Raw genomic sequence first — 14,367 nt, 5'->3', positions numbered from 1 at the left:
GTTTATGTAGCAGTGCCTTCAACTGCTAGTAGGAATGCATAAACCCACTTGTCTGGACTGATCTGGGTATGTTAAGGAAATACCAACAGAATATATTCTGAGCAACCCCATCCAATAACAATAACTGAGTAAGAAAGTCTCAATTTACTGGTTATACATTACTAATATGAGCCCAGAGTCACAGAGAAGACATATGATGAGAAGTTACACACAGCAACTTAATGGAAGAGACTTGCATTAGCTCCTGCACCACCACTGTGATTATGTCATGCACAAAAATAAAATTACTCAAAAGAGAAAGATGAGGATGCTGGAAACATTTATTTCTTCGTTATTCAGTGGACTAAGTGCTTCCATTTATTCAAGAATTTCAAGTTTTGTTGTTTTTTCTCTTTCATTTTGAAACAGTATAAAGAAAACACTTGTCTACAAGGTCAGCAGCTGAGATTTCTGTTTTACTGACAGAAATCTTAATCCCCGCCCTGCCCCACCCCCAGAAAACTGGCCTGCATTCTTATACAGAGAAGGCCCTATCTCCTTCCCCAATATATGGAAACAAAAGGGAAAAACCCTCCACACAATCAACAAGAAAATGGAAATGTGAAATCACTGCTGCTGCTGTATATGTGAGTTGTGAACTGCAGAACTGCAGTTTTAGGGAAGAGGCAATGTTAAGCCAGTTACACAATACAAAACACACAATGGGAAGGTAACTCCCTACAGTAACAAAATGTTTGGGGAATTCAGCAGCAAAAACCTCATACACAATTCTCCTCCAATCTTGTTTTTATTAAAAGTCTGACATCACCATGTCAAGCTCTTGGTGCCGCCATGGGCTGGGGAACTTTAGGGGAGGGTACTTTCCAGGGAGGAGTCCTTTGTAAAAGTACTGCAAGAAGGGCATTGCGAGACCTCAAAAAAAAAATAAGAGGATAGAGAGAAGAGGGCTGGAACCACCTGGAGAAGACCAAGAACAGTTCGCTACTGGCTATAGACCATGCAAAACCCACATCAGAGGAAACCAGCACATAGCCAATGACATCAGCTTCCGTACACTCTAGATAATGTCATCCGTACAAGAGACAGTTTCTTCCTTTGAGAACCGTGAAGGTGCGGTGCTGTCATGTTGGAAATTATAGTAAGATTTTCAAGATGGCCGAGGAGTGTATAAACAAATTTGAAAACTTTTTAATTACCCAACACATCTGTTCTCTTCCCATAAAGAGACAAAACATTTAGAAACCTGTAGCTGTGATGAGAATCTATTTAAATATATATAAAAAAAAATACAGCATGTTTTGAATCCCCTTAACCGTGTACAGACAGTGCAAGGTTTGTTCTCTGGTCTCAGCGTGGCCACTGCATTGCCCCCCCCTCTTCTCCTCCTCTAACAGTCCATCCTGAGGGTCACACATTAGCCCTAGCGGATGGTATAGCGCACATATGGCACCTCCACATCTTCGTCATTCTCATCATTACAGCAGAGCTCGAAGACCAGTGCCTTAACATGTTTACCAATCTTCTTCTTTGAAACCTTGGTGACGATCTCAGTCATGCTGAGCAGCAGGCAGGGAAAGAAGAGAGAGACAATTACCACATGCACAGAATGAAGACAGCCAAGACAGCACACATCTGATAAATTGAGCAAGGCAAGAGAAAGATCAATTGGGACAATTAAGTAAGCGGGATCAATTTCCCAACTGTGGCTAGTAAGTAACAGAGCTAGGGATACATACGATTGCTCCAGACGTTCCTTCAGCTTGGCCGCAGGCATGAAGAAGGAATAGAGCATGGAGACTCCTTGGGACAGCATGGTGATCTCTAGTTTGTGCTCCTTCTAAAACGATACAAGTAAGACTTAGATACCACAAGCCACCTTCTCTCATTTCCCTCCCTTTGGCCCCAATCCCAGTCTATAGGAAAATTGGTTCTTACCTGCTAATATTAGTTCCTGTATTCCCTGTATGTACCAGGATCAGTCCAGACGGTGGGTTATGTCCCCCATCCAGCAGATGGAGTCAGACAAGGCTTCGGAGGGTGCTGACATTAACCAGTGCACCCTCTGCAAGAGCTCAGTATCTCTGACTCCAGCAGATAGGAGTAGGGGAACCTGACGCTTCACCTGCATGAAGACTAGTTCCTTCAATTGTTTTCTCTCAGTGTGTTCTGTTAAGGTTGGATCAAGTTAATTTATTAAAAAAAAAAAAAGTAAAGGGAGGTTGGAAAGTTTGCGTGGCTTGCAGGGAGGGCTGCTCTAGTCACTTCTCCCCTCCTACTCCCCCCCCCCCCGCCTTCCTCTTCTTTGGGGTAAGTGGACCTCTTAAATTTGTTTCTGAAATTTTTCCCTTTTCAGCTTAGGTGCTGTGTTTGAGGTGGTGGAAGCAAGTGGTGCCAGCCTCTCCCCACTTTGCCGCCCACTGCCCCCAGACACTCATTCCCCGGGGCCGCTGCAGCAGGGAGGTGATATTCCTCTGCTGCCTATCCAGGACACTCGGGGGTAGCGGAGGTGTAGTTTCCCGCTCCCCGCGGCAATTCTGCCATCGATCGCCCCCCGCCCCCGGCGACTTGCCCCCCTCCCTCCCCCAGCCGCTGCTGTCCTGCTGCTTGGCCTGTGGCGAGCTGGTGTCGAGGATTTCCAGAGAGGGCATTTGTTCTAGATGCCTCCCTGGTGGGGAGGGCACCTCCAGGCTGCTAGACAACTTTTCCGAGTTGCGCTTCAGCGCAACTCGGGCAGCGTGGGCCGGCCCCTTCGCCGCTTTCAGCGGGAACGGCGGCCATTTTGAATCCTCCGGATCGCGTTTTGCAGCCATCAGGGGAGGAAGAGCAGGATCCCTGTGACAGTCCCCCACCGATCCTGACGCCGATGACTGGCTTCGGTGCCCAGGGCCCCCCGGGGCCCCCCCACTTTTCTCCCCGGAGTTCATTGGGCTCATGCACAATGCCTACCTGCAGCGTCTGGAGGCTCCCAGGGTGCCCATTCCGGAACCACCTCCTGCCAAGACCCCCCAAGTTAGCGGATGCTTCGCAGGAGACCCAGGACACAGCGGGGGGGAGGGGCCCCCAGGGTCCACTTTGCACCACCCTCGCTGGGAGGGGCGGGCTCTTTCCCGGATCAGGGGGGGTTCCCCCGGCTCATCCGGATGATACTCTCTCGGAGGCACAGCTAGATGGAGATGACCCACGGGTCCTCCGCATCTTTAGGAGACAGGAGTTTGAGGATCTCATCCCTCAGATACTTCAGGAGTTGGACCTTGATCCCCCCGCCTGACCCGCTGGGACCACTCTGCTCCAGTCGTCGCTTCATCTGCCAAGAAGGGGGACCCTGTCCTAGCCGGTTTGCGCCCCCTGTCCCAGGCCTTTCCCACCCATCCCACCTTTCTGCAACTATTGGCCAGGGAATGGGATACTCCTGAATACTCTCTGAAGGTCGGAAGAGCCATGGAGAAGCTTTATCCCCTCCTGGAGGACTTCCTGGAGTTGCTCAAGGTGGACTCGGCGGTTGGCGGTTACCAAGAGGACAACTATTCCGGTTACTGGTGGCACGGCTCTGTGGGACCTCCAGGATAGAAAGCTGGAAGTTTACCTCAAGAGAGTCTTTGAGGTCTCGGCCCTGGGAATGCGTGCTGCCATCTGTAGCTCCCTCACGCAGAGGGCGAGTCTCCGCTGGGTCCAACAGCTACTCACCTCGCAAGTCTTGCCACCCGAGGAAGCGACCCAGGCTGACCGCCTAGAGTCCGCCATAGCATACGGAGCGGACGCCTTGTATGATTTGTTCCGTGTCCTGGCGAGATCCATGGTCTTGGTGGTGTCGGCGAGGCATCTATGGCTTCGCAAATGGTCGGCGGATTCTTCTTCCAAGTCCAGCCTGAGCTCCCTCCCTTTCAAGGGCAAGTTCCTTTTAGGTGAGGATCTCGACCAGATCATCAAGTCTCTGGGAGAGAACGCAGTCCACCGGTTGCCCGAGGATCGCCAGCAGAACTTCAGGTCTTTTATTCCCTCCAGAACTCTGTCCCGGGCGTAGCGTCGCTACCGTGGTTACAGACAGGTGGGGCCCCGGACGCCTTCTTCCAGATCCCAGACTTGGCCCCGTGCCTTTCGTGGTCGCAGGCCCACTCGGGAGGGGACGAGTCAAGGGACCTCCTCCAAATCCCCTCAATGATGCCGAGCTCACCCACTCCTCAACCCCACGGATCGGGGGACAAATCTCTCACTTTTACGAGGAGTGGGTCCACATCACCTCGGACCAGTGGGTCCTAGACATCTTAAGGAACAGCTATGCATTGGAGTTTTCCCGCCTCCCAAGGGACAGGTTTCTCTTCTCTCCCTGCGGTTCGAGCCACAAGAGACTGGCGCTACAACAGACCCTGGACAGACTTCAGAACTTCGGGGCCATCTCTCCCATCCCCTTTGGAGAGGTGGGCTTGGGCCATTATTCAATTTACTTCGTCGTACCCAAAAAGAACAGGTCTTATCGCCCAATCCTGGATCTCAAGGAGGTCAACAAGTCTCTACGGGTCCTCCATTTCTGCGGCAGTACATCAGGGGGAATTCCTCGCCTCTCTCGATCTGACAGAGGCCTATCTCCACATCCCCAAGGCCCACCAGAGGTACCTTCGCTTCAAAATTTTGAATCAGCACTTTCAATTCCAGGCTCTTCCCTTTGGGTTGGCGACCGCCCCGCGGACGTTCATAAAGATCACGGTGGTAGTGGCAGCAGCCCTGAGACGCGAGGGGATCCTAGTTCACCCCTACCTGGCGACTGGCTTATTCAAGCGAAGTCCTTTGCGCAGGGGCAGTCGGCGGTCACCAGGGTCGTCCGACTCCTCCGTTCCCCTGGGATGGGTGGTGAACTTCGCCAAGAGCTCCCTTATCCCTTCGCAGTACTTGGACTTCTTGGGAGCACGTTTTGATACACTTCAGGGCAAGGTCTTCCTACGCCCGAACAAGGTCCAGTCCCTCTGGGAGCAGATACAACGTTTTACTTGTTACAAGCGCCCACGTCCTGGGACTATCTACAGCTCTTGGGCTCCATGGCCTCCACGATCGACCTCGTTCCATGGGCCTTTGCGCACCTCAGTCCTCTACAAGGGCTCTACTCTCTCGCTGGAAACCAGTCTCGCAGGACTACCAGCTTGTATTTCCTCTCCCCCAGTTCGCCAAGGACAGCTTGAGTTGGTGGTTGGACCCGCGACATCTGGCCCAAGGCATTTCTCTCATGGTACTGGATTGGGTGGTGGTCACCACAGACGCCAGCCTATCCGGCTGGGGGGCAGTATGCGACCGGAGCTCAGCGCAGAGACAGTGGACGAAGGCACAAGCGACCTGGCCGATCAATCGGCTAGAAACAAGAGCAGTGCGCCTGGCCCCAATACACTTCCTACCCCTGAGATGCAGAATCAGGCGGTAAGGATCCTCTCAGATTATGCGACCACCATAGCGTATATCAACCGACAGGGAGGCACGAGGAGCAGACACATATCGCTCGAGACAGCACGCCTCATGGCATGGGCGGAGAAGCACCTAGCGCGCCTGGCCGCTTCACACATTGCAGGCGTAGACAACATTCAGGCAGACTGAGTCGTCAGCGATTGGACCCCGGAGAGTGGTCTCTCTGATGAAACAATGCAACTTCTCATTCATCGCTGGGGGCCACCTCGCCTGGACCTGATAGTGACATCTCTCAACACCAAAGCATCACGATTCTTCAGCTGCAGGCGGGAGCACAGGGCAGAAGGAGTAGACGCTCTAGTGCTCCCTTGGCCGCACCACCTTCTACTCTATGTTTTTCCCCCATGGCCTCTAGTGGGCAAGGTCATCCGGAGAATAGAGCTCCATTGGGGGCCCGTCATTCTGGTGGCTCCTGAATGGCCACGTCGCCCCTGGTTCGCAGATCTACTCCATCTAGCAGTGGACGGCCCACTTCGGTTGGGCCATCTTCATCGATTGCTCCATCAGGGACCAGTATTTTTCGATCAGGCAGAACGCTTCTGTCTTGCGGCCTGGCTTTTGAACGGCGCCGCCTCAGGCGCAAAGGATACCCTGAGGCAGTGGTCTCGACTCTCCTCAAGGCCCGCAAAACTTCGACTTCCGTTGCTTACGTGAGGGTCTGGAAGTTCTTTGAGGCGTGGTGCACAGCACATGGTACTCATCCCATAAGGGCCTCTGTTCCTCAGATCCTGGCCTTCCTTCAAGACGGACTGGACAAAGGCCTCTCCTACAATTCCTTATGAGTACAAGTGGCCGCTCTGGGTTTGCTCATTCATTACGCAGATCATCCTTCGCTCTTGGTACAGCCTGATATCGCCTGTTTTCTCAAGAGAGTGAAGCATCTACGGCCCCTGAGGGATCAGTGCACCTTCTTGGAGCCTCAATTTGGTACTTAGGATTCTGGCAGGTCCTCCCTTCGAGCCTCAGCGCAACGCCACCATCAAGGATCTCACGCTCAAGACAGTCTTTCTGGTGGCCATTTGTTCCACACGCCGCATCTCGGAACTTCAAGCGCTCTCTTGCCAGGAACCCTACACCTCCGTTTCACGGACACCGGTGTGTCTCTACATATAGTTCCCTCATTTCTACCCAAGGTCGTCTCGACTTTCCACTTGAATCAGACGGTAGAGCTCCCGTCCTTCACAGCTGACAAACCGAGATCTCTTCGTTTCCTGGACATCAAACGCACTCTAATTCGCTACTTGGAGGTCACTAACAACATCAGAGTCTCGGACCATTTGTTTGTGCTGTGGTCGGGGCCGAGGAAGGGGTCCCAGGCCTCGAAGACGATTGCAAGATGGCTTAAGGAAGCCATAGCCTCAGCGTACATAGGTGTGGGTCGGACTCCTCCGCTGGGCGTCAAAGCCCATTCTCTTTGCTCACAGGCAGCTTCCTGGGCTGAGGTACAGTCCGTCTCCTCCCAAGAGATTTGCCGGGCAGCGACTTGGAAGTCTTTACACCCCTTTGCGCGACATTATCGACTGCACCTACCGTTGTCCACCTCCGGACACTTTGGCGACCAGGTCATTCGAGCAGGGCTTTCAAGGGCCCACCCCGTGTAGGGAAGCTTTGGTACATCCCACCGTCTGGACTGATCCTGGTACGTACAGGGAAAAGAAAATTATTCCTTACCTGCTAATTTTCTTTCCTGTAGTACCAAGGATCAGTCCAGATGCCCACCTCATTGATTGCTGGGTTTCTAGGGTCTTTCCTGCTCGATCTACTCTAATTCCGAAACACGTTGTTCTTCTCGTCTTATGAGACTGTTTCACGGTTCTTTCTGCAAGTTACAGTTATGGCACGAGTTGCCTTAGTTTATGTTCTGTTATGGTTGGGAACACTTGATCCATCCTTCGTAAGTTATTATTCTGGCTTTGATATACTCTATACTGAGCTCTTGCAGAGGGTGCACTGGTTAATATGTCAGCACCCTCCAAAGCCTTGACTGACTCCATCTGCTGGACAGGGGACATAACCCACCGTCTGGACTGATCCTTTGTACTACAGGAATGAAAATTAGCAGGTAAGGAATAATTTTCTTATACAGCAGATCATTCCAGACCAGTGAGTTGTGTATCCCTACCAGCAGATGAGTTGGAGAACAAATGTTTTGGACACTGCTACATAAGAGAAACTGCCACCTGCAGTCCCTCAGTATCGGCCTGTACCCAAGCCCTTGAAACTAAACTTCAACCAAAGGCGACCAATCCCTCCCAACTACCCAGAGGTCTAGGTCACCCAAACAAAAAAAACATACACCGGTAAGCCACCGGCCCTGCTGTTTAATAGAAATCCAATCTTTCCTCCAGAATACTAAAAGCTCCACAGACTGTCTTTCGGAGTCAGAACGGGGTGGGCCTCTGGAATGATCTGCTGTATTACAGCCACGAAAATTAGCAGATAAGAACCAATTTTCCTTTCCTGGACATACTCAGATCATTCCCAGACCAGGGGGATGAACCCAAGCCACTTTATACTGGGCGGGCCTCCGAAAAACCCGCTCGCAGAACACATTCACCGAAGGATGCCTCCTCCTGCACCCTGACAAGCAAATGATAAAACTTGGTGAAAATGTGAGGGGAAGACCAGACAGCCACCCTACAAACTCCTGTGGAGAAAGAAGTTGACACTCCACCCAGGAGGTCACCTGTGCCCTTGTGGAGTGGGCTCTCAACCCCACAGGAGCCTGTTTTCCTTTAGAAATGTACACAGAAGCAATAACTTCCCAAATCCATCTAGAAATGTTAGCTTAAGAACATAACATAAGAAATTGTGCTGGATCAGACCAAGGGTGCATCAAGCCCAGCATCCTGCCACAAGAACCTGGCAATTACCCAAACACTAAGAAGATCCCATGCTACTGATGCAATTAATAGCAGTGGCTATTCCCCAAGTAAACTTGTTTAATAGCCGTTAATGGACTTCTCCTCCAAGAACTTATCCAAACCTTTTTTTGAACCCAGCTACACTAACTGCAACCACATGCTCTGGCAACAAATTCCAGAGCTCTACTGTGCGTTGAGTGAAAAAGAATTTTCTCCGATTAGTCTTAAATGTGCTACTTGCAAACTTCATGGAATGCCCCCTAGTCCTTCTATTATTCGAAAGTGTAAATAACTGATTCACATCTACTCGTTCAAGACCTCTCATGATCTTAAAGACCTCTATCATATCCCCCCTCAGCTGAGGTGGTCTGACTGTCGAAAAGCATTAGAAACCCCCAGATAGAGGACGACGCACCGCACGTCCAACAAATGCAGCTCCCTCTCCCGGGAGGAATCACGGGACCAGTCCGGAAAAGCTGGAAGTTCCACTGTCTGTTTGACATGGAAAGAAGAGACCACTTTGGGCACGAAGAAACTGTTCGCAAGGATATCCTGTCCTGGTAAGTTCTCAGGAAAGAGTCTCTACAGGATAAGGCTTGCAGCTCCGAAATCCTCCGTGCCGAAAAGACAGCCACCAGGAACACCGTTTTCAGAGTCAAATCCCTCAATGAGTCCCTCTTCAACGGTTCAAACAGTGCTTCGCATAGAACACGGAGTACCAAATTTAAGCTCCATTCCGGGTATACTTTGCGTACTGGCAGACGCAAATGCTTCACTCCTTTAAGAAACCTGATGATATCCGGATGCGTTGCCAGCTTCTGACCCTGAGCAACATCTCTGAGGGCTCCCAAAGCAGCTACCTGAACTCGAAGTGAGTTAAAGGTTAAGCCCTTAGCTAACCCCTGCTGCAGGAAATCCAAAATCTGGGACACCCCCCACAGCTACAGGGTTCAGGTTCTTCTGCAAGCACCAACCTTCAAACACCTGCCAAACGCTGGCATATGCCATCGACGTAACAGGTCTCCTAGTGGAAATTACCAACTCAGAATACCCTTTCAGACATAACCTCTGTCTCTCAAAAGCCAAGCCGCGAGACAGAAGTGATCGACCCGATCCGAGAATATAGGCCCCTGATGCAGAAGGCGCGGAAGATGAGCTAGACAAAGACCGACCTCCACCAGTTGCACCAAATCCGCGAACCAGGGACGCCTGGGCCACTCTGGAGCCACGAGCACCATGGACCCGCGATAGGCTATCTGCCCGAGAACACGGTCTATGAGAGGCCACGGGGGGGGGGGGGGGGGGGGGGGGGAAGAGACAGAAGAAATCCCGTGGGCCATGGACACTCAGACTGAAAAACCAAACTATTTTCAAGTTGGCTCGAGTCGCCATCAGGTCCAACTGCAGAGCGCCCCATTTGGCACAAATATGATTACATGCCTTGGAGGACAACTCCCACTCTCTGGGGTCCAAGCGCTGTCACAGTTGAGGAAGTCCACTTGCATGTTTTCCACTCCTGTGACATGCGACGCCCCCCCCAAGATGAATCTCTGCCCAGGCGAACAAACGTCACGCTTCCAGAGCCACCGCAGAGCTCCTGGTTCCCCCCTGCCTATTGATATAAGCCACTGTGGTCGCATTGTCTGACAAGATGCGCATCATCTGACCCTTAAGGGGAGGAACACCTCAAGGGCCCAGCGAATCGCCCGGATTTTGAGTCTGTTGAAGGACCAAGATTTCTCAAACATTCGTCACAGGCCTTCAGCGGTCTTGTCTTGACACATACTCCCCATCCGGAGAGGCTGGCATCCGTAGAGACAACCACCACCCAAGCCGGGGGTCCAACTCCACCCCTTTCTCCAAGTTGCGATGCAACAGCAACCAAGAGAGACTGCGTCTGGGTTCCTGAAGAGGCAATGGAACATGGAACTACTCCGACACAGGGCTCCACCTGGACAACAGCCCACGATGAAAAGGTTTCAAGTGTGCAAAAGCCCAAGGCACCAGCTCTAATGTGGACGCCATGGAGCCCAGGATTTGGAGATAATCCCAGGCTGTTGGCACCATCGAGCGAAGGCAGCCTTTTACCTGAGTCTGTAACTTCCATATTCTGTCGCCAGGAAGCCCGTGCCCTTTTGCGTGTCAAACCGCGCACCTAGGTATACCAGGCACTTAGTGGGCACCAACTGGCTCTTCTGCAGATTGATGACCCAACCAAGTGACCATAGAGTGGTCATCACTCAGGAGAGATCTCTCGCAGTCCTCCCGAGACTTCACCTAGATGAGCCAATTGTCCAAATATGGATGCATCAAGATTCCTGTGTGCAGAGCTGCTGCTACTACTACTACCACTACCCACCATCACCTTGGTGAACGTGCGAGATGCCAAGGCCAGCCCAAAGGGAAGAGCCCGAAACTGAAAATGCCGACCCAGCACCTTGAACATCAGGAATCTTTGATGGTCCTGCTGGATCGGAATATGCAGATAAGCCTCCATTAGATCTAAAGACACGAGGAACTCCCCTTTGCACACCACCGCAAACACCATTCATAGGGTTTCCATGTGTAACTTGGGAACTTGTAGGCACCAGTTCACCTTTTGCAAGTCAAGGATAGGACAAAAGGACCCTTCCTTCTTGGGAACCAGGAAGTACACAGAGTACCGCCCCTGCTCCGCAGGAGCAACTGACAAATGGTGTTGAGATAGAGTAACCTCTGGAGAGTCGCCCACATGGCCTCTCGCTTGCCGCAAGAAATCATGAGACTCTACAAAGGTGTCCTGAACTAGAAGCAAGAAATCTAGAGCGTAACCATGCCGGACAACCTCCAAGACCCACCTCTCTGAGGTAATCTTCTCCCACTCCTCATAGAAGCTGGATAATCTGCCTCCTACAGCTTCTACATGGGAGTGGGGTCCCCTAGCCTCATTGGGAAGGCTTACCACCTCCTGTGCCCTGACCTGTACCATCTCTGGGAGTCCAACGACCTCCATGAAAGGACTGCAGACGATCAGAGCCTTGCCTGGACCCAGGGGGAGGAACAGGTTTACCAGAATGAAAATGCCAAGAATCCCTAAAAACAAGCTCGTGAAAGAAAAACCTTCTTACTCTGCTTGTTATCTTCTGGCAACCTATTGTCCCTTAGTCTCCCCCAACAGCTTCACCAACTGGTCCAAAGCCTCCCCAAACAGGAGTTTTCCCTTGAAGGGGAGATTACAGAGCTGCGCCTTAGAGGACAAGTCCGCCGACCAGTTCTGTAACCATAAAAGCCTGCGAGCCTCCACAGGGGAAACCATACTACACGCAGAGGTGTGATCCAAATCAGAGTGCATCAGCCACATAAGCCATTCCCGCCTCAAGGCTCGCTGCTTGCAAGGTTAAAAAGTCACCCGCTGCTACTGCCTCCGCAACCTTCTGGACCTAACACAGATAGGCACGCTGCATCATGCTGGCACACACCGCCGCTTGCAGGCCAAGCGCGGAGACCTCAAACAAACGCTTCAGCTAAATTTCTAGTTTGCAGTCCTGCATGTCTTTCAAAGCAGGTGCCCCAGCCACCAGGATTATTGTCGTCTTGGTGACTGCCGAAACAGCTGAAATCACCTGCGGCACTTTCAGAAGGTCTAAGATCTCCAGAGAGGGGGTACATTTTTGCCATCGCTCTGCCTACCTTCAACCCTTAACCCCCAACTCTTCTAAAACTTGGGGAATCAGTGGGCACAGCTCCTGCAGCTTGAACAGCCGGACAACTCGAGAGTCATCCCCCTCCGGGATTGGGAATCCATCCAAGGCTGGGTCATCTGTGTCGGGATCTCCCAGGTCTGGGGAGGGATCAGATCCCGGGACCGTCCCTCTGAGTGTCTGGGGGGCCACCTTGCAGCGCACCCAAAGCGTCCCTGCTGGAGGCAGGGTCACCTCGCGCCTAAGACCCAGGGGCTGCAGGGGATCCTGAGAAGAACGTTTGGCTCCCCCGCTGGATGGGTCTGCTGACCGCTCTGCTGTCCTTTTAATTTCAGATCTTTGATTGGCCAAAAAGGCCTGATGAAGAAACAGCACAAATTCAGGAGAGAAGTCCACAGGTTGCTCCCCCACCACCTGAGGTGGCTCGGGCTGTACAGTGTCGTCCAGAGGCGCATAAACCAGTTCCATAGGGGAAGGGGGAGGGGAATCCCCCCCAGGCACCATGAGGTCTTAATCCTCGAGGCAGAAGGCCAAGCCGAAAGGAAAATCTGTTCTTACCTGCTAATTTTCGTTCTTGTACCATGGATCAGTCCAGACTTCTGGGTTTTGCCTCCCCTCGGGCAGATGGAGACAGGTTTGACTGACTCTGCCCTATACCCTGAGGTGCCACCTACAGTCTGTCAGTATTACACTGTATCCAAGCAGAACATTTTAAAACCAACATAACCAATAAATTACTTTAATTCGAATTTTATCCCCGCAAGGACTGAGGGAAGAAAAACCCTGCACACACATCCTGTTCACTAACCCCAAGTGGGAGCAGAACCCGTGAAACACTCTGAAAACTAGTCTGCAGAGAAAATAAAGTACTCAACAAGCGGACTCTTCTCCCAATGCTGAAATGGGTGGGACTCTGGACTGACTCATCGTACTACAAGAACGAAAGTTAGCAGGTAAGAACCAATTTTCCTTTCCCTGTACGTACCCGGATCAGTCCAGACTCCTGGGATGTACCAGAGCTCTCCTACGTGGGGTGGGACCCTGAGAGTCCCGCTCAGATCACACCTTCAAACACCCCAGAGACTAAGAAGCGCGGAGCCTTCGCGTTGAGTGGCCATCAGATCCATATGGGGAGTCCCCCACCAGGCGAAGAGGAGAGCCACTACTTTCTTGGAGAGTTCCCACTCTCCGGGATCTGTGTGTTGACGACTTAAGAAATCCGCTTGGACATTGTCGACTCCTGCTATGTGGGATGCCGCCAAGCAGGAGAGGTGGAGTTCCGACCACGCTATTAACTTGTCCATCTCCAGAGATACATGGCAGCTTTGTTCCTCCTTGACGGCTGACGTACACTACTGTAATGACATTGCTGAGAGTATCCTTACGGCTTGGCAATGAACTAGGGGGAAGAAATGCTTCAAAGCAAGATGAACCACTGGTTTTGAGACGACTGATCAGCCACGTCACTTGCACTGACATCCATCGTCCCTATGCCGACTGCATTTGACACAGCTCCCCATCCGGAGAGGCTGGCATCCATGGTGATGATCACCCTCTGTGGGATCTCAGAGTCCACTCCCTGCAGCAAGTGATCCAAACTGAGCCACCAGCTCAGGCTGTCCTTGGCAACTTCGGGCAGCAAAAGGAGTGTTTGGAACTCCTGAGACACTGGCTTCCAGCTGGAGAATAATGCCCTCTGCAAAGGATGCATATGTGCAAAGGCCCAAGGAACCAAATTTATAGTTGAAGCCATCAAGCCTAAGACCTGGAGATAGTCCCATGTTGTGGGGAGTGAGAGGCAACGGAAGCGCTGTACCTGAGGGATAAGCGACCAAGCACGGTCCTGACGCAGGAAGACTTTGCCCAAATTGGTATCAAACCTTGCTCCTAAGAAGAAGTCGAGCATCTGAGAGGGAGTAAGGCTGCTCTTCGCAAAATTGACAACCCATCCAAGAGAGTGGAGAAGCTACAAGACTGACTGCCCGGTGGCAAAGGTCCAGGGACTTCGCTTGAATGAGCCAGTCGTCCCGGTAGGGGTGGACTAGAATCCCCTTCCTCCGTAGGGCTACTGCCACCACCACCATGACCTTGGTGAAGGTGCAGGGAGTGGTCACTAGGCCAAAGGGTAGAGCCTGAAATTGAAAATGTTGACAAAGGATTTTGAAGCGAAGGAAGCGTTATGTTCCTTGAGGATGGGAATGTGGAGATAAGCCTCCGTCAAGTCCAAGGAGGCTAGAAATTCTCCGCGGTGTACCGCCGCGATTACAGAACTTAACGTCTCCATCCTGAAATGTGGGATCCTGAGGGCCTTGTTGACCATCTTGAGATCCAGGATTGAAGGGAAGGAGTCTTCCTTTTTGGGGACGACAAAGTAG

The 14,367-nt window shown here is 51.9% G+C and overlaps 1 protein-coding gene across 3 annotated transcripts in view; it reads right to left on the bottom strand.

The window, feature by feature from the left end:
• Positions 1-302: 302 nt before the first annotated feature.
• Positions 303-14,367, bottom strand: part of UBA1 (ubiquitin like modifier activating enzyme 1) — a 265,897-nt gene continuing 251,832 nt past the window's right edge. For 2 of the 3 annotated variants that reach the window (XM_029610608.1, XM_029610599.1), the window contains exons 25-26: positions 1,737-1,837; positions 1,415-1,556 (exon numbers count right to left, since the gene is read on the bottom strand). In XM_029610608.1, the coding sequence (XP_029466468.1) occupies positions 1,421-1,556; positions 1,737-1,837 (237 nt within the window). In that variant the 3' untranslated portion in view covers positions 1,415-1,420. Of the gene's footprint in view, positions 1,557-1,736; positions 1,838-14,367 lie in introns of all 3 variants that reach the window. The other variant, XM_029610616.1, reaches the window with a different exon arrangement.

The sequence above is a fragment of the Rhinatrema bivittatum genome, chromosome 1 (genome assembly GCF_901001135.1).
Source record: "Rhinatrema bivittatum chromosome 1, aRhiBiv1.1, whole genome shotgun sequence".
Taxonomy (NCBI): domain Eukaryota; kingdom Metazoa; phylum Chordata; class Amphibia; order Gymnophiona; family Rhinatrematidae; genus Rhinatrema; species Rhinatrema bivittatum.
The sequence above is the reverse complement of the archived record's forward strand: the minus strand, read 5'-3'. Positions and strand labels throughout refer to the sequence as shown.